Source organism: Accipiter gentilis, chromosome 16 (assembly GCF_929443795.1).
Source record: "Accipiter gentilis chromosome 16, bAccGen1.1, whole genome shotgun sequence".
NCBI lineage: Eukaryota > Metazoa > Chordata > Aves > Accipitriformes > Accipitridae > Astur > Astur gentilis.
In genome coordinates this window covers 1,442,270-1,467,701 of record NC_064895.1, presented here as the reverse complement: position 1 = coordinate 1,467,701, position 25,432 = coordinate 1,442,270, and the positions used below count along the sequence as shown (strand labels likewise).

Below are 25,432 nucleotides of genomic sequence, written 5' to 3'. Positions count from 1 at the left end.
TCTCCCATGTGAAGCCAGGCGAGGTTGCTCAGCCGTTGGGAGCGGGTGGCGACAGTGCTGGGGCTGCAGGACGGGTGTCTCCACACAGGATGGGTGCCTCCACGCAGGACCTTAGCCCACTGCTTCTTCCCTGCTCCCCGGGGCAAGGGCAGATTTCTCTGGCAAGGGCTGTGCAGGAGACGCTCACGGTGCAGCAGGAGGCTGGGCAGTGCTAATTCACGCTTAGAGATGGCAAGAGCAAATACCATCATCCCCACCCGATTGAGCCTGGTTAGGTATTACCAAAGCACTAACCCTTGCCCCGTCCACGGGACCAAATCTGCTGCTTGGCAGAAGCAGCAGGCTGTTTATCCTCCGTCCAGCCCAGGTACACACATGTGCCTATTACAGGGACTCATTTGCAAAGGAACGATCCTACTCATCTCTCTCGGCCCATTCCTAGATGGGCACCAAGCTCTCACTGCAGCCAGCGACACCTGAAATCCCGCAAAGAGGGTCTCCATAGGCTACAGTGTCCTTTTTTTCCTCCATCCTTTAGGAAACCAATGGCTTAATCCAAACTCCTCTGCATTCAGATGGACACAGCCTGGCTGAAACGTGTCTGATCCACCTACAAGATTAGATAAGCGAGTGCCCGCACTGTCTCTCTTCAGGCTGTGGACAAGGCAAGAGAAATCCAAGGCCAAGAGGGGAAAATAAAACAAAGAGGTGCCTCAGATAGCTGGGACCACCACCAGGTGAATTAGCACATGCTGACAGCAAGTTCTGGCCAAACTGCTGAGAGGGTAAAAGGGACTGAGACAGCTAAAAGAATCATAGAATTGTTTAGGTTGGAAAAGACCTTTAAGATCGAGTCCAACCATCAACCCAACACCACCATGCCCAGTAAACTACGTCCTGAAGTGCCTCGTCTACGTGTTTTTTGAACACATCCAGGGACGGTGACTCAACCACTTCCCTGGGCAGCCTGTTCCAATGCCTGACAATCATTTCAGTAAAAAAATGTTTTCTAATATCCAATCTAAACCTCCTCTGGCACAACTTAAGGCCATTTCCTCTCATCCTATCTCTAGTTACTTGATAGAAGAGACCAGTACCCACCTCCCTACAACCTCCTTCCAGGCAGTTGTAGAGAGTGATAAGGTCTCCCCTCAGCCTCCTTTTCTCCAGACTAAACAACCTGTTTCCTCAGCCGCTCCTCATAAAACTTGTGCTCCAGGCCCAGGACTGTCTCATTCCAACAGCAAAAATAAAATCTGGAAGTCCCAAAGAGAGGAGGAAAAAAAAAAAAGTCAGCACCCTGTCCCCAGGCAGTCAGCATATGGTTTTTCACAGGAAGATGAAATATTCTCTCCCTATTTTGAAGTTGCAGCCAGGTTTGCTAAAAAGGTGGCCGAGTTTTGGCTTCTGCAGACAGTAGCGGTGGCATGCCCGAGATTGGGAAGACAACGGCTTGGCCATCAGGAGCGTTCCCATCACAGCAGATTATCCAGCCACATCTCTTCCCCTCGCCCGTTTACTGCGGGTACAGACTACACGCACATTGTAGTTCAAGTAGAAAGGGGCTGGAAACAACATCACTTGCTCAAAAATTCCTTTGTGCTGAAGTCCCAAAATGCAAAGGGATTTGGGCGAGGGGGAACCACATTAGGTATCACTGCCTGTGGAGCTAGATGTTGAAGGTGCTGACAAAGATGCAAGGGACAGAGCATGACAGGGTTAAATGCTGGGCCTCCACATCACCCCAAAAAGCAAAATGTTTTGTACAATTCACCCCCATCCTTCCCACAAAGAGTGATACTCCTGCCAGTGGTCATCAAGGGAGAGAGAGAGACAGAATTTTAATAGAGAAAATCACTCCAGACACTGATTTGGTGAGAAAGACAACTGTATTTCTGCTCTTACTGTGGTGTCACATACAAGTTATAGTGTGGTTTAGTACAAGGAGACACTGGGATACACACAAATGAACCCCACTGTGAATTACACCATCCCACCGCAGGACCAAATCTTACACCATCCCACCGCAGGACCAAATCTTACACCAAGCGTGCAAACAAAGCATAAACAATGTAAAAATATATTATATATTTACATACACAATCTTTTAAAAAGCTGAGATGCAAGTATAAATTCCAGAGCTAAAACATGTCAGGGAGAAAACAGGGGTTAGATTCAGTGAGCTGTTTGTAGGCAAATTTACAGTCACAAAAATAAACTTTAAAAAACTCCAGGGTAAGCTGATAGGACTTTGGGACATGTGCCCAAGAAAGGAGCCCCTGATGTGCTGCTATGAGATGCCAGTGGCGTGCAGACAGGAGGGCTCTCTAATTTAGTGACAGACAGTGGTTTGCTGTAAGGCAGTAGCAGAGCTCCATCAGCCTGACCAGTGTCAGGATTTCTGCATCCCAAGCACACCACAATCTGGTTATCAGAGCTGGGGCTTGCACCGGCACAGCAAATGTGTGGGCAGTGTTGTGTTGGGGAAACATAAGACAAGAGATGGCTTATTGAAATGACCAATGCTCAAACCACTTGCAAACTCCACAGTGGGTACCGCTTTGGGCAGAGAAGCGAGATGAGCTATTCTATCCCCTGCCAGGCATGCTGGCAGCCTGACCTCAGCAGTAAGGGAGATTTTAGGAGTTAAAAGCCTGAGTATTAATCTCATAAGTAAGCGCATTTCACGTTCCCAGCCTTTGTTCGAGTTTAGTGACTCCAGCAGGTCCCCTGGCAAAAGCTGGCTGTAACCTAGGTTTACACATTCCTTGATCTAGTTAAGTCACTTGAGGATCTTCCTACCCAAGAAACAGAACGCTAATCAACAGGTGTTGTCAAACACTTCCAAAATCCCCTCAACAGCTCAAATGAATTACTGTGTGCTTGAACCACTCATCTTCCAAAGCAAAACACAGACCAGCAAAGGTGTGGATGGAGCCTTTGAGTGTGGAGAGGGATTCAAACACAGCTCGCTCAGAGCACAACAAAAGCAAGCACACAGAAAGGACAGTCCAAGATACTCCCCAGCAGACAGCTGCACAAAACCAGACTGGGAGTTTTGTGTGGCACGAGGGAAAGTTGGGCTGACGACAGAGCACACGGGACCTCCCACTCGCACCCCACTTGTCACAAGACCCTGAGCAGGTCCTGTCACCCACCCTCTGCCACAGACTGCCGAAAAGGCACTTCAGGGAAGGCTCCAGCAGCACCTAGAGAAGTGGCCAGGACAACCAGCTCTGGGAGACTCCTTCAAACATCCGCCTTCATCTTCCATCAGTCTGCAGGGAAAGGGGGCTTTTCCTGCATCTCTTCTCACCCACCTATAGAATTATTCATGGAAGTTGACATTTCCACTTTGTAGTAGCCATCACCGGCTGCCTGACATGGCAAAACTCCAGCCTGGATTCTGCCAGAGCAGCAGCCCAAAACCTTTAGCTGGTCTGAAGTACATACAGTTAACAAGGAAAGATGTAAACGCTTGAAGGTTTCAAGCTTCTCAGGGTAAGCTGCTGGCAGGGAGCAAAACACAGGGATTAAAGAGGTCACTAAATCCACTCAGGTTTTAGGTTTGACAGAGCAGTGCCACGCATGGCTGAAACACAGAGAAAGCTTCACTGCCATCCGGCAAAAGATGTGCCAGTCAAGCCCAGCTGTATCTGGCACACCAGCCCATGAATACAGACCTGTCACCTCTTAACTCACTGCATGAAAGCCCAACAATTTATCTCTGGTTGCATTATGCTGGTGGCACTGGTTACAGAGGCTTGCTGAAAGCTGACTCTGGATACATTTCTTGGTTTTGAGTACCATGCCTCCTCCCCTCTCTCATCCTACTGACTTTTACAGGGAAGCTGAGTAAAGAATAAAGAAAAGGAAACACAGTATTGCCTACAAAAAGATTTTTTTTTTTTATTGTCGAAGAATCATATTCATGATTCTCCAGAGGTTCAGGTAGGTAAGCCTTTGCCCAGCACATCTTTCAGCCAAACACCTGATTCTACATGCTATAAATGTGAGTGTTAAATATAGTATTAAGTTCCTTTTTAAAATGATCCTGGATAGCAGCCAGAAACAACATTCTCCACCTCTGACAGTGCCTTGAGATGACTAGTGTTTCTCTGCTGCTGACCCATCCCTTCAGGCACATCCAGACCACAGGAGAGCTGACCTCGTGTACAATGTGTAAAAAGAAAATACTGGAAGATGTGGGGTACTGGCTGGAAGGTACGCAGGGACTTCCTGCCACAAAGGAAGGCTCATCTCTCCCTTTCTTTTTGAGGAGCAGAGCAGTGCAAAAGGATCTGACTTTCACCAGCTGCTACACACATCTGGGGCACCCACCTGAAGCAAGCTGATGATGCACGCACAAGGACAAGATGTCGGGGTGCTGCATCCATGAGGTATGAACCTGCAGCTCCTGGAGGGCCCAGGACTTTCTCCCCACTTGAAAGCTCCCCTGGACTTCAGGGCAACACAAAGAGTGGATCTAGGCCTGCTGTGTGTAAGCACGTAGAGTCTTTCACCTCACTACCAGACACAAGGACTCCCAGGGAAGTTACAGAAAGACTAGATTGACATCATTAGCCAAACTTTAAATGGTTGAGTAAAAGCAATTAGGAAAAACCCCTACTGCAGACAGACAAACCAAGCAGCACTGGGTGGGTTCCTTCTCCGCCTCTCGTACATCTCTTGCATCTACCATGCCTTTGGGGGGCAATTCAAACATCCAGCACCTTCAGACAGGATTGGAAGTCCAAGCGTTAGAAGTCACTGAGGATACTGATGTCTGCAAACTCATTCCTGTACCGGTAAGCGTACAAACTGAGCAGGAAGGCCCATTTCAAGGAGATGAAACTCCAGACGCATGACAGGTAGTAACTTCTGGGATCAGTCAGGGCTAGGAGAGAAAAGGATACAGATACATTTAAAAATCCATTTATCCCTCATGCAGTCTGGCCAGGAAGAACTCAACTCAGCCCCCTAGTTCCTGGGAGATTTTCAGCCTGCATCTAAAGATCTTGTTCTGCAAGCAAGGCTTAATCAGTGCCTTATTATTCCCAGCTCTCCTGACTCAGATTGTAAAATTTCCTCATCTCTGCCACAGGAGAGTACTCTGGTCACAGTCTGAAGAAGGTCATTAGTATCTCTTGAGAGGCAGATCCTCAGAGCTGTAAGGTCACCCACTCAGCCACCCCAAACTCTCCTTGCTTAGGGCCCAAAGGATGGAGTTTGTGCAAATTCCTGGATGGCAAAAACACGTAGCTCCAGAAAACAACCTCAACCTGCAATTCTTAATTTCTCTCACCCTGCCTTACTACTACTCCCTTCTCCCCCACCATGGCAGGGAGAGAGGAAATCTGCACATCTTGGGGGAAAACAGGAAATAAAATATATCCTCCTTCTAAAAATGCTTTTACCAATCGTTGTGACCAACATTTAATATATAATACTAGTGTACCTGTACTGCAGGTCTTCAATACAGTGCTGCAATAATCACACACTAGTGAATGACATGAACAGCCTATTTTTAGAGAATCTTTGCAAATGAACACCTTTCTTCTTTATCTATTATAAAACCATCTCTACTTAGGGATTACTTTGAAGTCAAGTGGGTATGGTTCTGCTTTTTGAGTGCATGTCAGCAGTCTTCATGCTTATTTTCAATATTTAGGTTTTTTTGTTCTAGAGATGTCAACAGTTTTGAAATACACTTACATAACCTAATGAGTAAAGCAATTCCACCTCTAAGTGCAAGCTGCTTGGCCATTATTAAAAAATAAAGATAGATTTTTTTTTTTTAAGAATACACAAAGCAATACTTACTCAGTAAAACCCACTCATTAAATGTACCAGTCCTAAACTTTCCATACATAAATAACCATTGCAGATGTGCTACTTTCCCCCCAAATTAGGGCTTTCCCTAAAATACCTCCATTTCCCTCAAAAAACCCCAATTTTCCCAAAACCTGTTTTTCATCATGTCTCCAAGAAAGGAGGTGATGAAAAATATTTGGTTTTCTTTTTACATTTGTATTTCTAACAATTGCATACGAGTATTTTCATATCCTTCCACTAGGCCGAAGCACTCAAATCTCCACAGGGAATGTGTTTAGGCTAAGCCAAGTGCTTTTGGTGGGTTATGACCCCAACACAGCTTGCCCACCACCATGAATACAATAACAACAGGACTCTTAGTGGCTATCAGCCCAAATGCAGCAAGCAACAAACACAGACAACTTCTAAAAAAAACAAACCCCAAACTTTCTCTCTTTGGTCTATTGCCAAGCAAATACTGGGAGTGATTACGCGAACCCTCCTTAGACAATGTTAAATATTTTATAGCAACACAGCTTTATATGCTGACTAAGTGTAGAAGGCATTTTCACCCTGCTGACTTGTGTTTGGATTTCAATATCCTCACCCACCTGTTTTATGAGTGCTGAAGAGACAACGTTTAAGAGCACTCCCTTCATTTGTCATAGAAATAAGTAAATTCCAGTTCCTATAGGAAACAACGCTGGAAAACATGGACTGCCTGCCAGCAGTCCTATAGACCAGGCCTATCAAGGCAGCTATCATGCCCTAAGGGAGTGGCACTCATCAGGCAGCAGAATTACTCGTGGCATCAAGATATCACAGCAGAAAAATGAAACGCAATGGCATCCTTGCAGCCCCTCCACAAAATTATCTCAACACTTCTCAGAAGAGATGGCAGGAGCACCTCCAGATTCGCACCCCAACTCTGCTTTGCCGGCTCTTCTGTTCCTTCACATCCCATCCCAGTAATCCCAGCATCACTAGTCATTTCTCCCAGTTGCCTGCTGCAACAAAGTACTTACACTGGTGCTTGGTGATGGCCAGAACAAGGAATGTGCAGAATCCCACCACTGAGAGAGCTGAGAAGAGGATCCCGATGAAGAGGAAGAACCTCAGCCCTTTTAACCAGGTCCTCCAGTAATCCTGCACATACATCACATGCGTGATTAGGGCCCAGAGCGCCAGAACACCTGCTCAATTAGACAGCAAGGGGAATCAGTTCCATGCATCACACGGCAACACAGAAAGGTGTCTAATAAATATACATCTCATTAAACCCCATATGACACACCAAGGAACACTAATGCTTCATGGCCATGTCCCCCCCCAAAAGAGAGGCAAAATATCAGAATAAACGGCTGCCTGCACAAGCATCACTCCCCAAGACCACCCCAGACCCCCTGCATTCCGCACAGGCTTTAAGATACAGATCTTGATTACACAAGATGGCTGTAAGTCCTTTCGGCTGGCACAGAAAGGACTTCATTCACTGAATGGATTCCCCATTTAATGCATACTCAGTGCAGTTTTATTTAATCCTCCATACAGCTTTCGTGACATTACACGTAGCAAGCCAAGCACTTGGCAAGAATTAGTGCACCTTTTCACAAAGGCCAGGCAGCTCCTTTTACATATGGAAACGATGATGAAGAGCACCACTACATGACCACTGGTTTTAGACACCTAAATCAAGATATACAGGACCTGTTCAGTACTCAGCGTTTCACATCATGCCCTTTAGCTCCAACCTATCTCTAGTTAACTTCATAAAGAGTCCATTTATACAAATCCCTTCCAAACACTTCAAGTGTTTCAAGTAAAGGGATGTAGAAGTTCAGCTCCCAGATGATTCGTACATACAATTCCCAGTTATGGGAAAGCATGTTCACTAAGTGTTTAAGGTGGCCTAAATCTAACGCCGTGCTTTTGGGTCTGGCCCAAAACGTCTGGATTACGTAACCAGACAAATACCTGAGCATGTATAGTTTATATATACATTTTTTAAGAACAGCCAAATTCACTATGGCTTTAATAGGAACAGCAAAAGGCATTTCCCTAAGCTTAGGTGACTAGTCCATAACCAAGTTTCAACTCCCTTGTCAAACGGGAAGAATCAGAAGGAAAAAAAGGGGATGAAAGCATCCAAGTAACAGCTGTAAACAGTTTCTGACAGAGGGAAAAACAATGCATCCTTCCCTAATCTTGTTCTAAAAACTGCTACCTTTTCACCACACTTCAGAAAAAAAATTAGAAGAGACACCCAATACAAGAACTGTCCATTCACATGCTTAAAGCCTGTCAAAGTTTTATAACCCGCCAGAACAAGGCTGCCTGTCGTTCCCCATTATACAATCCCAACTACAAGCAACATCACCAACTCCAATTATAGCAAGCTGTTCCTCTGTTTAAGTCTCAGCGCTGAAGAGTATGACTAAATCTCTTTAAGCCGCTAACTCAACCTATAGTTAGAGCCACTTTACAGACTTCAAACATTTGACTCATTTTGGCAAAGAGCTCGGCGGCACTTCTGAAATTTGAACCTCCAGTGGTGCAACTAACTGGCTTGTATTTCTCCTTTGCTGCCACCTCCTTTCCAGATTTTATTTTAAGGGCAGCAGGGGAAAAAAATAATAATAATAATAAAAAAAAATGACACCACTGCTAAAATACCAGGCTGCTTTATATGGTATCCTGCAATAACACAGACCTCCCTCTGCGGCTACTTCTCAACATCAAAGGAAGCGAAAACCAGCCTTGCCCGCTACAAGATAAACATTTTAATACTAAGGACAGCCACAAGTCTTGCCAGAGCTCATTTGTTATTGGATACGGTCATTATACCCAAAGCTTCCCAAGGCTTAAAAGAACGTATTATAGCACAGAGAAAAAGAACTGCGTCAAAAGTCATAGATGAGCACAGTCGAGACTTGCTGTACAAACCCACTGGACTCGCTTTTCAGCTCCCAGGCAGCTTTCAGCTCATTTCTAGCAGGTTTTCTGACCTTGCCGCCCACATGGACAACAGATGCACTGCAGGTGCACATCAAATGAAGCTGAATACACACAAAGTCAGTTCCAGGCTATACAGGAGAACCCTGGCAATGCTTTTTGCCTCTTCAATGTCTTGGGATGGGGCACAGAAAGTCAAAAATCCCTCAGTGGTGGCCCGCAAAAGAGGTGGGTGGAAAAAGGACAACCTTCAAAAAAAAACCCCAAAACCATAAAAGTGAAAGCAAAAGCACTCAGAGTGAACCAAAAACCCCATGGTGAAGTGCTGATATCCAGGACAGATGGAGCTCACAGACTTTTTATGAGAGTGAACACGAAAGGCAGAATCAGTTTACTTTATCTGGTTGGACCCGCTGTACCTAAGGGGTATATAAGCATGTTTTCTGGCTCCAGGCAGTCAGGATTTTAATTCAGAGACTCTCGTCAAGTCAGCTACAGATATTGCTTTTCCATGTCTGATTCCACACAGGCTACCACTACGCATGCGTGCTAGAGATCACAAAGCTGGCGGAAGATATTTCAGAGCTCTGCAGATGCAGAAGACCATAATTGCGTTGGCAATGCTGTTCAAAAAGCCTGCCATGGGATTTGGTGGAAAACCCTATCACTCAGCTTGCTAAATCACCACTTCCTCGACTTCATATTACCTTTAAGCTTGTGCTCTAGCAAGTTCAACTCACATTTTTTTAAAAAATGGGCAACTTGTGGTTTTCAGTCAGCAAAACAAGCTGCTTCCCCCTCCCAGCGCTTTCAGATGACTTGGCACAATTTATTTGAACTGCTGAGTCAAGTTGCTGGTGTTTCCACACCAAAACTGCCGCTGATGCTCTGAAAGCTCTGCGGCGCGGGGAGAGCAGAGGCAGCACGTGAGCTGTCACTTGATCTTGCCCCCACTGCCAGGCCTGACCCTGCAGCTCCCCCTGACCCTAAAGGCTGACTCAGTACTTGAAAGGAAGCTATTTGGCAAACTGTTGTGTTCGCTTAAGTCTTAACATCTAGAGTAACTGCCTCACATATGACTAAGCAAAAAAGCCTCATGACAACTTCACCATGTGCTGAAGGACGAGCTTGGTCACACGGTCATTAAAGACGGGGTATCCTTTTACAGGCAGCTCAGCCAACATCACGTTCTTTACCATGTGAAATAGAGGGGAAAGGAGTCTCTTCCAGCTCCAGCTGCATGTTTGCCTCCTCTCCCTTAGACTGCTACACCACTCGGAACCATTGGTGAGGCTATCCAGCTTGCAGAGCAGTTGACCTTTCTTTTTTTTCCTAAAGTGGTAGAAAAGCATTCCAACACATTAAATCAGCTCACAACACTGTCTGAAAAACATCAGCACTGGCATAATAAATACTGGTGGCGTGCATTCAGGGACAGGTAGGAGAAATGAGAACAGGACTTGCTTTTTTCAATTGCTTAATCTGCTCATCCTGAGCTTGTGAGATCATACTCAGGCCAGCACCTGAACCACACCAGTGCTGCTCAGAACTAGGGAACAGCCACAAAAGAAAGCAAAACCACCATCCAGATGTTGACAAACACATGTGAATAGAAGGGGCATCCCAAGTGGGATGAAGCTATGTAATAGTAGGGCATGGCAAATCCAGCTTAGAGCCTGAACACACGAAGAAAACACAATTATTGCAGGGAATCTAATTTAAGCAGAGTCTATTGCTAAATATAGTTATCACTAACCAAACGCTTAAATACAGGAAAACATGTACCTTTTCTAAAAAGCCTTCTTTAAACTAACTGCTTAACTACATACAGTATTCAGCAGGAAAAAAAACCCACACTATTTCTAACTAACTCCAGAGGAAAAGTCTCCATGAATGCTGGAATGGAGCATTTGATTCATGTTTAATTCAACTGAAATTGGCTTCAGGAAAAGAAACATCACCTCCTATTCACCAATATACATAAGCTAAGTGGCGAGAAGAACAAATTAGGTGTACTGATTTACAGAAAAGACTTTCGTTATCACACAGAGAAACGAAAACCATACTAGTATTTTTAATTAATGTGAAAATTCTCACTTTGCAGACCTTGAGAGCAAAAGGTTTGCAGGTTTAACACCAACTCATTAGCTACATGTAGGTAATAGAAGAGCAGCTAATTCATTCAGCTGTACAACTTGAAAAACACAGTTTTTGAAACAGTTTTTACTGGAATAGGAAATAAAAGTTTTGCCTCATTTAAAGCATGGAATGATTAACTGCAGGATCTTCAGGTTTTCTTTTTTACTTCAGGCGATTCCCCCAAATCCCTTCCTCCTTCACAAATGCGCTTTGCATTCATACACAGAAGCAATACCTGAACCTGCAGGTGCAGCCCTGGAGTAGCGTTGGTGCTTGTCAGCTCCAGTTACATCGCCTGCTTAAAATAACATAAAAAAATCTTACACCCCTTTCAGAGAAACATTTGTCTTGGTGGATTTACCCCACACATCATGGTTGGAATGACCCTAAATTGAGAGTGGCTCAGTAAGACACAATCAAGGGATTTCCGACATAGAGCAACGGGAAAGTTACCTCTAAATCAAAAACTAATTATCCCAAGTACACAAAGCTGCAGGAAAAGGAAACTGGCCCATCAAACAACCATGAGTACATCTGAAACAACAGTGACAGAGGCAGGTTTTTTTTAAACATAAGTTAACAGGTATTTTGACAAGATTAATTCCTATTTAAAATACAAAAACTTACAGCATACTTGGAACAAGTTTAAATAAATTCTAAAAGACAAGTTCAAAAGCAATCCCTCAATCTGTAACCTCATACAGAAAAACACCAATATCTAAATATTTTGATAAGCCCTTTCGAAAGTTTGGCATACTTTAGCTCAAGTGAAACAAACTTTCCCTTTCTCCAAACATAAAAACAAAAACTGTGACAAACAAAAGGTTTTCTCAGACCCCTGCTCATCACTGACCAATTCTTCGGTCCCAGCAAAACAAGTTGCATTGTTGACAGGGAATAACAGCACAGCTGCCTTCCCTGAGGTCAGAGCAGCCAGAGGCCAAACATGTCAGGCCACGTTTCCATGCTGTGGCAGGACACTGTGTACAACACTAATGGGCGTTGCAGATTCTAGGAAAAAACAACAAATGTGCAACAGAAGCCAAAAAACCAAGCACACACATTCACACAGAAGCTATTCTGCAAAGAGCATTCTTATTCCCACCTTCTGAAACTCAAAATGAATGTTGATAATGGCAGACCAAGAAGATGGCAAACAAAATGACAATAAAACTGAAAAACAATATTAAAAACTACTTGCATAGTCCTGGAAAATATGAAGCCTATGGTGATCAATTAGAAGATTTTCTTTCAGAGTGCTTACAAAGCCTTCAGTCATTTTCTGTCTAAACAATCTTCTTTTATAAACTCTATTACTCTGGCTGGAGCATTAGAAATACCTACTCCAAAAGGAGCCTGAGCTTTGCCAACCTAAGTTCGTTTTGCCATTTCTAAGTTTTGAAAACTTTGCTTTGTCTGGTTGACTCCCAGAAAGGGTAAAATGTTTTCTTCCGGGAGCTAAAGCCAAGCTAACTCAGCCTCAGCTGTTTTTGGAAGAGGTTAAAAATGGGTTTTCTTGAACAGCTCTTCTGCCAAAATAGCTGGGGATCAACACTGAAATATTTTAGGAAAACAGCTCTCGAAGGAGAGGAGTCTTTGGAGTATTCTAGTGAAAACTGGTTTTCACTTGGCAAAATTTCCCTCTGGACACGTGCAATTGAGAGCTTTAATATTACAGGACGTTTTGGTTCGGAGGAAAGCAGATTGGGTCGCACACGTGCAAGAAGAAAAACCTGGCATTTCAGCTTGTTGTTCAGCACCGAGTCGGTCTGCTCAGCCATTTTCAGAAGCAGGAAACAAGATGTACAGATTTCAGACGCTCTGTGCCTGTACCATTCACATTTAAGATGAAATCATCACATTTTCCAGCACATCAGCAGCACTTAGGAGGGACTCATTCTCTCCTCACAACTTAACTAAATTATGATTAAGCATAAGCCACGTGCAGTCTTTTCTGCATTTTCTTTTAGCATGCCTCCCTCCCTTTTCTCCATTCCCTAAGACGATGGACTAAAGCAGTCACGAGCCAAACCTTATTCAAACAATATGTAGTATTTTATAAGCAAATCCAAACATTTAAAAATGCTTTCCTCCATTGCTGCAATGCTTTTGGGCCATGCTATTCCAGCCCTGGATAGGGAACAAGCCAGTTTGCATAAATATGGAAGGTCGATTAGTTACCAGAGAATCACTACTTTTGTACGCAACAGATACCGTGTTCAGCATAAACTAGCTTCTACTACTTTCACTTACCAGATATTTTTAAAGTTTCAAGTGTCTGAAAAGTACATTTTGTGTTTCATCTTCTTTGCAGCTGCTTTAATATCTGGTCCACATTATATTTGCAAAGCACAAGCTCTATATTTTGCCAGAAATATCTGAGCAGCTTGGAAACAGCCAATAAAGTCTCTTTGGAGCGGAAAAAAACCCCCTCTCTTTCTATTAAATTTAAAAAGAGAAGATACATACACAAGAACATTAAAAGCCACTCAGGAAAGGGCTGGATACATCCTGAAAACATTTAATTGCTTTCTTCTCTTTTAAACTGCCTCTGGCAGAATGAAAACAGCAGAGATGCTTAGAGATTCATGGCCTACTTAAAAAAAAAAAGAAAAATATTAATTTAAGACAGTGAGGGGAGAAGGTCAAACATACAAACAAGCAGTAAATTATAGAAGCCACTGTGACTAGCTCAAAATTAAATAGAAAACCACCAAGACAGCCAGTATTAACTCAGGAATGACTTTCTGGGTCCTGTGATTAGTCAATTAAGTTGCTGTCCCTCAGGTTATCAGAAGCACTCAATGGGGTGTTTCTCTTTAAAACAAGGATATGATACAGAAGGTCTGTATCTGATTTAAGATGATTCCAAAATTCCCAAGTATGCATGCCCAGAGGCATATTTAAGATTTTGAGGATTAGTGAGTTGATTTTACTAGGCATTGTGTGTGGGGTTTATTATTATGAAAGCCAACCGGAAAGACTGGAAAGGTAGTTTGCTCAGCACCTTAAATTACATGCTTCTGGTTTCATAATGAGAGGTAACTGAGGGCTCTAGTTACAGACTCATCAGTATGTGGCAATTTTCCCTCCACAGAACTTTAATACAAGAACTTGGAGTAAATAAGTATCCAAGTCTTTACTTCAAATTATAGGAAATGTATCAGAGCAAATGAGAGTTAGTACAAGCAGCAGTGGAGGGCAGATTTCAATGCAAAATGTAGCAGGAAAGGTTCTCTAGAAGATAAGCAAAAGATAAATAAACTGATTACGGAGAGACAGATACAGACTCCTAATGATACAGGAATCAGTAGGACTTCTTACAGAGAGGAAGTATATGGATAAACATCCTAAAACACAGGTCCCTGACAAAACAACGGCACATCAACAAAAGCTGCAGCAGGCTGCAATCCATCTCACCAACACAGGCAAGAGAAAAGCAATGACAAACACACAGGAGGTGATGAGAAAACCAGAAAGATAGTTAAAACTAGATAAACATGTACAAACACACACTCACAGAGAAGGCTGGCAGGCAAAGCCTCAGCTTAATCAGAGGCATATTAACAAGGAACTGCTGCAAAGCTGCCAAATACACCAGCCTAAACAATTTTCTGCCCCACACACACAATGTCAGAGCTCCCAGCCACAACAGCCCAACCTGCAACTCACTCACAGGTGCTCAGATCGCTTTTTGAAGCTTCTGAATGAAAAAGGCACATGGGCCAAAACCCCCGTTTGTGCTAAAGACACTGAACCCACCCAGCACAGCAAACGCACCTCCAGCACAGGAGTTTGATTTCACAATGACACCAGCCACAGCAGCGCACACGCTGCACCCCAGCACTCAAGCTGGGTCACACATTTTGGGAGAGAAGCCATCTTTCTGCATTATGTTATCCTGTGCAACATGCAGAAAGTTGCAACAGGCTTATTAGTAGACTGAAGGGCACAAAACGATGCCTGACAATTAACTTTGAAATGTCTACTCGGCGGAAAATTTCAGAAGCTCGCCCACTTCCTTTCCTGCCATTCTCTGCCAGTAGAAGTAAGCACTAGTTAGCATGTTACGATAAAAAACGGGTGATTTAATGAAGCATGCCAGAAACAAACCAAGTGAACGCCCTGCTTACCTGAAACTGAAGTATCCATAGTGTCTAAGCATAATGCAAACCACCTACACACCATGAGTCTTTTTCCGAGAACAATCTTACTTCAGCAAGTAGCCTTAGCTTCAACACACAGAAAAAACCATGGCTTTTTTTTTTTTTTTTGGCTCCTCCACAACTAAACAAGCAACACTTAGCTCTCTACCCATGCAGGCTCCAGTGTGCAGGACATGAAATGTCGATTTGTAAAGGCTAGGAGTGAACAGAGGGCACAACTTGACTTTAACATTTGTCTAGCAACAGAATGAATCTAAAAGGTCCTCCCCATACACAAGTGGGTTTATTCCCAACTCCCTTCCGACCCCTCCGTCACGGGGATAACAACATTTGTGAGACAGCTCACTACATATCCTCAGTTCAGGGGTGGCAGCCTAAAATAAAAGTATCATCTCAAATGTCTGGAGCACACTTCTGGAGCACACTTCACGTATTAAGACATTGAGGGGGTAGAAAAGCAAAGCAGAAGGGCAGGAAAAAGCAGCCATGAATTTAAGATGACAGGAACCCCTTAAATCAGCTTTATCTCACACCAGAACATACATTTCTTAATCTGTTTCTGAGGCTTTGTGATCCTACTGTGACTCTACCTATATACATTTCAATAGATGTTTGAGAGCACACAAATTCAGAGTCCAACCTAACAAATGACTTTTTTTTTTTCCTAATTTTATTTCTTGCTTACCTTGCTCCTCATTACCTTAACTAGCTTGAATTACCTGGTAATTAACCAGCACACAAACCTCCTTCTCCTGGCAGACAATAATCTAAATAACTTCAGCACCGAAAGTACAGGATGGTTCCTCTCTCTGCTTTCTCACCAAGCTCCTTCTAGAATGCAGACTTCCAAAATTCCTCTGTGAACACAAAGACAGCACGCAGCATAAAATATTACTTGTTATTTTCTTGTGCATTTCTGGGGTACAGCACTCCAACTTTCTTTGTGCCACCTAGTAAAGCGAGGTGTTGGAAGTTCTCTGCTTAATTCCAATTCCAGCTGGAATTCACACTCTTTGGAGGGAGAGGAAGCAGAGAGACAACCACAACCCTGCACCTCACAGCTGCAGACAGCACAGTAAATACCAAGAGGTACATGGGAGCACTGGTGTTGCTCACGCAGCAGAAGCAAGCCAGATTCTTTACAAAGTTTAACTTCACTTTCTACTCTTCCTCCAGGTACTCAGCCAGAGAAAGCCATGAGTGGCTGAGCTGACAAACCAAGAGGACAATGTTCTGCTCCAACCCAATCATTAACTAAGGTCCACAACCAATGTAGGTATCTGAATCTCACTGATTCCAGTGGACGTTAAGATGCAGCTTACAGCTTCTGGCCTGTATAACAAGTAGCCCAAACACCTGTTTCAGAGCATCTGGCACAAATGCTTACAGGGGTATAAATGTTAGGAGGCTGGCGTTTTTCTTTTCTTTCCTGAAAATACAGAGCACACAAACACAGGTTGCCAGACCAAAATTTTACTAGGAAAGTCAACAAAGCTTTCAACTATAACTTTGAAATAAAATCCTCTTTTCTGTAAAAATGCTGGCTAGCCTGTGGATGTGGACATACCTACTCTGATGGCCACACACAACTTAAGCCTCAAACTTTTAGAAGTTTTCCCGCCATAACATAGCGAGTTGTACACCATCATTAACTAAAGCTATTCCACCACAAACAGCAATTTTACTAGACATCATTGCAAAAATCTTCTTGGGACCAAGGGGAAGAACAATTCCCTCTTCACCAGCAGAGAGGTTATAAAATACCTAAATTGACTTTCTTTTTTCCCCAAGGGATGACTATCAACAGATGCAGTTAACGTGTCCCACAAACCATGGGTTTGCATTTCAAGTTGGAAATACAACCAGACACTGTGAGCTACAGTTCACAAACAGTTTTTATTAAAAGTCACTCCCTTGCAGGCACAACAAGCCCCTCCAGGTCAGGAATTCCTGGGCAAATCGGGAAAGAGTCACCTGCAGGCTTCCCAAAACAGAGCATAGCCCACTCAAGTCCCAAAACCACATCCTGTTGTCATCTGCTCTAGCCACCAGACAGAGCTTTTTCCCCCCACACACACCCCACAAGCCCAGTTTTGCCACCTTCACCACCAACATGCCAAGAAAACCAATGCACACATCATGAAAGCAAGGGAGCTGCCACACACCGGCGGCCTGGCCTCAACACCATCCCCAACCACCAGCTATCGCTTCCCTTCCATTTGCAGGCCGCTTGGTCATTTTTGGCCAGGTAAGACCATGCACCCAGGATGAGGTGATGGCGGGGGGGGGGGGGCTCTGGGCTCACCCACCCTCACAGGTGCTTCCTGAGGGGGTCTGCACTCCCGGGGCAGCACTACTCACCCCCCCCTCCCACACCATCTCCCCTCACCCCAGGGATCACCCGCAGCAGCACTGAGGCAAAGGCACCCACTCCACAGCCCGTCACCCCCAAGGGAAGGCACCCCATGGCCCATCACCCCCAAAGGGAGGCACCCCACTGACCGTCACCCCCAAGGGAAGGCACCCCACGGCGCGTCACCCCCAAGGGAAGGCACCCCACGGCCCTTCACCCCCAAGGGAAAGCACCCCACTGACCGTCACCCCCAAGGGAAGGCACACCACGGCGCGTCACCCCCAAGGGAAGGCACCCCACGGCCCTTCACCCCCAAAGGAAGGCACCCCACGGCACATCACCCCCAAGGGAAGGCACCCCACTGACCGTCACCCCCAAGGGAAGGCACCCCACGGCACATCACCCCCAAGGGAAGGCACCCCACTGACCGTCACCCCCAAGGGAAGGCACCCCACGGCCTTTCACCCCCGAGGGAAGGCACCCCACGGCCCGTCACCCCCGAGGGAAGGCACCCCACTGACCGTCACCCCCGAGGGAAGGCACCCCACGGCCCTTCACCCCCAAGGGAAGGCACCCCACGGCGCGTCACCCCCAAGGGAAGGCACCCCACGGCCTTTCACCCCCAAGGGAAGGCACCCCACGGCACATCACCCCCAAGGGAAGGCACCCCACTGACCGTCACCCCCAAAGGAAGGCACCCCACGGCACATCACCCCCAAGGGAAGGCACCCCACGGCACATCACCCCCAAGGGAAGGCACCCCATGGCCTTTCACCCCCAAGGGAAGGCACCCCACGGCCCTTCACCCCCAAAGGAAGGCACCCCACGGCACATCACCCCCAAGGGAAGGCACCCCACTGACCGTCACCCCCAAGGGAAGGCACCCCACGGCCCATCACCCCCAAGGGAAGGCACCCCACTGACCGTCACCCCCAAAGGAAGGCACCCCACGGCCCATCACCCCCAAGGGAAGGCACCCCACTGACCGTCACCCCCAAAGGAAGGCACCCCACAGCACATCACCCCCAAGGGAAGGCACCCCACGGCCTTTCACCCCCAAGGGAAGGCACCCCACGGCCCGTCACCCCCAAGGGAAGGCACCCCACGGCCTTTCACACCCCTCCCCCCCAGCACCCCCCTCACACCCTCCCTCAGCACCCACCGGCGGGCCCCGCTGCGGGAGCTCCCTCAGGCGGCGCCAGCGCCCCGCCCCGCCGCCTTCCCCCCGCTACCTCGTACCCGAGAGCCCCCCCGCCGCCGCCGTAGCGGGTTGTCGGAAGGTCGGTGCCAGGCTCCAGGTGAAAAAGACCGAAAAGCCCATGAGGGCACCGACCGCCGCGTAGGCCAAGCGGATAGCGAGCGCCCGGCTCACCGCCATCGGAGCACTGCTGCGCCGCCGCCCCGCCCCGCCCACACCCGGCCCCGCCCTCTGCTAGCGCGCCCCCTGGCGGACGGGAGGACCGAGGGGAGGCGCGGGGTGGGGACGTGGTGGGGGGACACGGGGGGGCGTGGGGACACGGGGGGACAGCGGAGGGTATGGGGGGCGTGGGGACATGGGGGGACAGCGGAGGGTATGGGGGGCGTGGGGATATGGGGGACGTGGGGGACACGGGGGACGTGGGGCACACGGGAGGGGACATGGAGGGGGGGACAGACACGGGGGACATGGGGGACACGGGGGGTGCATGAGGGTGTGGGGACACGGGGGGACAGCGGAGGGTATGGGGGGCGTGGGGACATGGGGGGACAGCGGAGGGTATGGGGGGCGTGGGGACATGGGGGACGTGGGGGACACGGGAGGGGACATGGAGGGGGGGACAGACACGGGGGGACATGGGGGACACGGGGGGTGCATGAGGGTGTGGGGACACGGGTGGGGACACGAGGGGACACTGGAGGGCATGGGGGACATGGGGGGCGTGGGGACACGGGGGGGACAGCGGAGGGTATGGGGGGCGTGGGGACATGGGGGACGTGGGGGACACGGGGGACGTGGGGGACACGGGAGGGGACATGGAGGGGGGACAGACACGGGGGGACATGGGGGACACGGGGGGTGCATGAGGGTATGGGGACACGGGGGGAACAGCAGAGGGCATGGGGACATGGGGGACATGGGGGACACGGGAGGGGACATGGAGGGTTGGGGACACAGGGGGACATGGGGGACACGGGGGGTGCATGAGGGTGTGGGGACACGGGTGGGGACACGAGGGGACACTGGAGGGCATGGGGGACATGGAGGGCGTGAGGGACACAGGGGACATGGAGGCATGGGTGGGTGGGGACACAGGGACATGGGGGGACACGAGGGAGACACGGAGAGCGTGGGGACATGGGTTTGGGACACGAGGGTGGGAAGATGGGCACACGGAGGCGTGGGAGGGGACATGGGGATCGTGGGGGGGCATGGGGTTAGGTGGGGGGACACAGGAGGCGTGAGGACACGGGGACATTGGGAGATGGGGGAGCACCTGGGGTTGGGGACGTTCTCTGCGTGGCTTTCGCTTCCTCTCTCGGGCAGTTTCCCTTCTTCAACCAGCACCATCCTGCCCGGTTGTGGCATTGTGGCTTTGGGGGCACCGAATAAAAGTTCTTAAAAAGTTCTGGGGCTTTTCCGTTCTCTTTTTCTCCCCCCCCCCGCCTTTTTTTTTTTAAACCATTTTTTCATTTTCTGAGCTGCCAGCTGGGTTTGGCTGCGCTTAAACCCAGGAGGCAGAAACTTGCAGTGGGGGTGGAGACGAGAATGGGCTTTTTCTACCTATTTCGAATCAATTATTAATTGCACTTGTGTAAACGGTGCATCGTCTGCCGCTCAAGGACGGCAGGGACGGATGCTCTGCCAGAGCCTGGGAATCCATTGCTTGCTCTGTTCCAGCTCATAATGTTTTTTCTTTAATTTTCCGGGTTTAGTCTCTACCGAGATGATCTTTCCAGGCCTGGGAAATTGCAGGTTGGCCGCTGTGACCGCACGCAGAGGAGTCCCTGCTCTAGATGGCAGCAGCCTCCTTCCCTTTCAGTCTGAGACATCCCTGAAACAACATCTCCCCTTCCCTCTTTCACTTTACCCAGCGAGGTCTTGAAAACCACCAAGGATGGAGTTTCTCTGTACATCCCATGTGAATGTCTCTGACTTCAGCCTCCTGCTGTGAACCACCACGGAGAGCCTGGCTCCATCTTCTCAACAACCAACTTGGTGCTCAAGGCTGCTGTTATGTGACCCCAAGACTTTTCTGTTCGTTAGGTTGGACAAACCCCATTTCCTCAGCTTCTCCTCATGGAGAATCTCCAGCTTCCAACCATGCTCCAGCCTCCAACCATCTTGGTGGCCATTCATTGAATTCACTCCAGTTCATTGACATCTATCTCATACTGGTGGACCAAAACTGGTCACAGCATCCAGATGTGGTGCAACGAGTGCTGAGTGGAGGGGAACAAGTGACAAACCATCGGAGAACGTGGGGAGGATGTGGAGGATACTCATTTTTTGGAGGACATGATGATGAGGACAGTCACGGCAGGTCTGCAAATGTTGACATTCATTGGGGCCGAGAGATGTGGCTGAGGATTCAGCTCTGCCAGTTCAAGAGCAGGTCATGGGATCTGAGAGCGGAGAAAATGTTTATGCAGTGTGACCGACCCGTGAAGCCTTATCACATTCTTGGCTGAAGAATCGGAAAAATTCACGGGGGAGCTCACCGCAGGGCTTGGAGGAGAAACGGCATTTCTCGGACCGCGCCATGGGATGTTATTCTGTGCACACCTCATGCCTGAGGTGCTGAACGCGCATCGGTCACGGTCACTGGTGAAAACATGGATAATCTTGCAGCTCGTTTGAGTTCAGCAATGCCGAGTCTCAGCCTGACGCATCCCAGGGCTGAGCACAGTCCTCAAAGACTCGGTGACATTAATAAAATATCGGGTGCCCTTGGAATGGATGGCTGCAAAGATCTGCTTGTCTTGGGTGCCTTTGGCTGGGGGAAGGACATGCTGTTAGTGGTTTTCTAGCATAAAAGCCTTGAGACCTGCAAAAACCCCTCTTTCCTGATGCCTCCTGCAGCCACCACAGGAATTCAGATGCCGCGTGCACATAGCTGAAAGCACAATAAGCGGCGTCAGCAAACACCAGTCAGCTATTCTGTGTCAAAACAGGTAAAATCAGCTCCATCTCCATTCTCTCTGCCCAGACTTTTCTCACACCTACTTTCCGCCAATTACCCAGCAGAAATTTGGAGACGACTTCTATAGTGTCATGCCAACTCTGCTGAGTCTGCCTGAACGGCTGGTGCCAAAGACAAAAAGAATAATTTTTTTATGGGTAGAAAACCTCTCTGACTTGATCAGAAACCAGAAAGTCTGTTTTTGTGTGGATGATCAAGGCTCAAATAGATCATTTAGGGAAGATCAAGCCACAGCAGAAAATCATCCAGAAGGATTTGGGGAGATCTAATAAGGGGAGCGGGTTTTGGGGAGCAGGCCTATCACTTAGTTCAACCTCAGAGATGGTCAATGTGTCTTTTAAAAGGCTGCAGGAGGGATCTGGCGATCACAAGTGGGTAGATCTGTCTCCAGGGTGGGTGATGGGTTCGGGAGATGTTGGACTTTTCCCATAGAAAACAGGATGTCAATGTGGGTAAATACTGCGAAAGAGTAAATGCTGCTTTGGAAAGTGGAATAAAGTGGTCTCGTGGACGTAGCGTACATCGATTTCTAAAGAAATCCATTCTGTTGTGCTCCTTCACCTTTGCTGATGGGAAGGAAACGCTCTCCTGCATTAGTAACCATCCACCAGATGAAACTCAAGAGCTGGTGGGACACCGGCTGCCGGCTCTCCCCAGGCACCCAAGTCTGTCGGTGCGTCCCAGCTCTGTGCCGGGCACGGGGAGGCACGAGGAGATCATGGAGAGCTGCTGAGAATCGGGGCAGGTTTGGAGGATGGGTCCGTTGAGGAGCTCAGCTCAAGGGTGCAGGTACCAGCTCTGATGTGTGATAGGACTGAGGAGCAGAATCGACACGCAGAAATACCTTGGGCTGCAGCTGATACCCACCAAAAGCCGATGAAGAAGAGAGCGGTGCGTGCATCCCTTTGTCAAAAATGGGATGAGAGCGGCGATGCTGTTTGCGATAGGCACCCGCCGGGGTTGACATCACCCTCGGAAGGCTGCTGCCGTGCAGATGTACGTGTCCGGACCAGCAGGCAGGGAGAGAAACAGGCACTTCGGGGCATGAGTCACCTCGTCCCGAGGTAAAGATCTCAGCCAGCTCAGGAGAATCGCACCCAAGAAGCGATTGCACCTTAAATCCCTGCCAGTACTGTGAAGGCAGGTCTGGCAGCTGCCAGGAGCGTGCGCCTCGATGCCTGCAGAGTCTGGGTTTGGGCAGCAATCAGGTTTTTTTGACCAGTTTGGTGTTACAATGCAAAAGCACGTCGATCCCCAGGTGGAAAGGCAGTGCTACGTGGATTAGCATCCCCCCCAACACTCCCTCAGCAAATGGGATTCTCTCCATCCATGGAACAACCCCAAATCTGCAGGAGGTAACAAGAGGCTGGGTGTGCCTGGAGGTGCTCGGGGGTGATCAGTCTATAGGTCCTCCTCTCTTGCCCAGGAGACATATGCGATCACCGGACGAGAGTCCTGCACTGTGTCCAGCTGACCACCAGGTTTTTTTAGGATGCTAAGCTAGCGGAGATGTGGCTTCCATGATTCCCTGAGCCGCTGCATCACCCTTGTCCACGACTGTGTCTGTTCTTGGACAAGATGAGTTTGGCGCATCCTCAGCCAAGCGGAGGGGGAGGCAGTCACCCACACATTGGAAGCAATAGCAACCTCAGACTGGCCCTGGGATTAAGATGATTAGAAGCTGCTGGAATTTGCATGGCCTAATTAAAGATTCACTGAGCAGACACAATGAGCCAGAGCTGGAGCTGCTAGCCCGGCGCTCGCTCCCTGTTTCCCCATGGGCTGCTCTGGGTCATATTTCAGGGCAAGATTCACATCACATCATTAGGAAATCCCTGCTCTCACGGGACCGGGTGGGAGCTGTGTCCTCCAGGCACGTAGGGACACAATAGCCCTGGAGAAGGGGACAGCCGGGTGTTTTAATACCCAGCTTTCGGCGGAGCTGTTCATTTTGCCTTGGGAGCCATCCGAGGCTGAGTTAAACCCAGCTTCGCATCCTGGCTGACCGCAGGGAGAGCTGGAGACAGGGGAGGGATGGCTGCCAGCCCCTCTGCAGCCGGCAGAGACCTTTCCCGAGCAGTTTATGGCCGCTCTGCATTAGCAGGAGCCCACGGCAGCGGCTGCTGCCCACTCTGGGACATCCCCACCCGGGACACCCCCACGCTGAGTGGCCGTGGGTGGCCACGCTCCGAGGGGTGGAAACCTCCAGCAAGCGAAGGCGGATAAGATGGAAATGAGCAAGCGGGGGAAAAGGAGGAGTAAGCGCCTCAGATGCGAATACAGATGTTCCTGCTCAACAGCTCAAATTTGGCCTGCTTGCATTTCTCAACCTAATGATATTTTTTTCACCTCTCGACCCAAAATGGGCTTCCCGGCTCCTTGGCATTGCCCGCAACAGCAGGAAACCCCGGCTGGCATCTTAATTTTGCAGACATTTGGACCTTGGCCCTTTTCTCCACCACCAGCACCTGGTTGCCAGGTTGCCCAGAGCAGAGTCTTTCTCCTGGTTATTGCTCCTGCCTGCAAAGTCACAGCAACAGCTGGGAAACAGCCGGATTTACCGGATGAGGGATTGCCTTCCTCCTCCTCCTCCCTCCGCCCCGCACGCCGTAGGTGGGAAAGCTGGATGGTGGCTGGATCTGGGAACAAAAGGAGGAAAATCATTCGAGATGGGGGTAGCCCTGTTTGTTTTCAGAGAGCTGGAAACAGGCTGGTATTTTATCCTGCTCATCTCTTGAGAATTTGTCCTTGAGGCTTTTTTTTTTTTTTTTTCGTCCTTTAAAGAAGCATTTCACATATGGGAATAACTGGAAAAATAATGATTTAGACCTCGTGAATATTAAAGACTCAACAGCAAAAGGAAGAAGGAAAAGTTAAGGAAACGGGGAGGTCCCAGCCCTTCCTGGTTCAAGGGAGGGTTACAAATGCTGCCTGAAAATGGCCTTTTGGGAAAAAACTATTGTTTTTCTTTCTCCTCTCATTAATCCTTCCTTAAACCCCTGCCACAGGTGCCTGCCAGTTCCTCAAGGGCTCCCACCCAGCTCTTGTCACTGTGAAACCCGCAGTGGTCTGTCATTCAATTTGCGGGTGCTGGCTCTCAGGAACATTGTCCTTCAGATGCCACCAAGCCTCCTGAAAAATTTCAGTTTCCCAGTGATTCGGTGTCTGTCCTGGTGATTTGGTGTCTCGGTGACTCAGTGTCTCTGTTTTGGTGTCTCCTCCATGGGTCTAAAGGACTTTGTAAGGCAAAGCTTCTTAATTTGAACATTTCCAAGGGACTGCAGCCGTCACGTGGTTTGCATCCAAAAATTAGACCTGCCTGGAACCGTCCCGTGCACTGAGACCCGCTGGTGCAGGAGTGCTGACATCCATGTGTGATGAACTGGATTAGGTTTAGGCTTAGGCTTAAGCTTAGGTTTAGGTTTAGGGCTAGGAGAAGGGTTAGGGGTGGGTTTAGGGCTGGATTTGGATTAGCAAATGCCTCTTTGCCGCCTGTGCCAGGCAGACACACACCTTGCAGCTCTGCAGACCTGATGGGCACTGCAGCCCACGCACCCCTGCCTGCCCTCCCCAGCATCGCCCCGGCACCCGCCTGCCTGCAAAACGCAACAGAGCCGAGGATTTCCTTTAATCTTGCTTTTCCCAAGTGAAATCTGCCACTTCTAGAGCAACCGTAACGCTAATTGTTCGTGATTTAGAGATATTTTGTCTGCGAAGGGAGGTGAGAGCCATCTTTTTCTGGAGGGCTGATGATAAGCCCTTGCTGGATTCAGATCTGAAGTGTTTACAGCTCTTCGGAGACGCAAATCTGGGAATCATGTTTCAGG

General features: G+C 48.3%; 1 protein-coding gene across 3 annotated transcripts; it reads right to left on the bottom strand.

Moving 5' to 3' along the window:
- Positions 1-1,876: 1,876 nt before the first annotated feature.
- Positions 1,877-18,817, bottom strand: SLC48A1 (solute carrier family 48 member 1). Of its 3 annotated transcripts, none has more exons than XM_049818744.1 (3): positions 18,664-18,817; positions 6,840-7,007; positions 1,877-4,897 (listed from the first exon to the last, which is right to left on the bottom strand). In XM_049818744.1, the coding sequence occupies exons 1-3, from the start codon at positions 18,800-18,802 to the stop codon at positions 4,761-4,763; spliced, it is 444 nt and encodes a 147-aa protein (XP_049674701.1). In that variant the 5' UTR covers positions 18,803-18,817; the 3' UTR covers positions 1,877-4,760. The 3 variants fall into 3 exon arrangements, with proteins under 3 accessions (XP_049674701.1, XP_049674702.1, XP_049674703.1); XM_049818745.1 differs by lacking the exon at positions 18,664-18,817 and adding an exon at positions 13,375-13,498; XM_049818746.1 differs by lacking the exon at positions 18,664-18,817 and adding an exon at positions 9,963-13,314.
- Between the last annotated feature and the right edge of the window lie 6,615 nt (positions 18,818-25,432).

Excerpts from the sequence above, each read along its gene's own strand:
- SLC48A1 (XM_049818744.1), bottom strand. The coding sequence starts at position 18,802 with ATGGCGGTGAGCCGGGCGCTCGCTATCCGCTTGGCCTACGCGGCGGTC. Across the intron at positions 7,008-18,663 it reads GGCGGCGGGGGGGCTCTCGG|GTGTTCTGGCGCTCTGGGCC; the intron begins GTACGAGGTAGC and ends CTAATTGAGCAG. Across the intron at positions 4,898-6,839 it reads GGCCATCACCAAGCACCAGT|CCCTGACTGATCCCAGAAGT; the intron begins GTAAGTACTTTG and ends TTTCTCTCCTAG.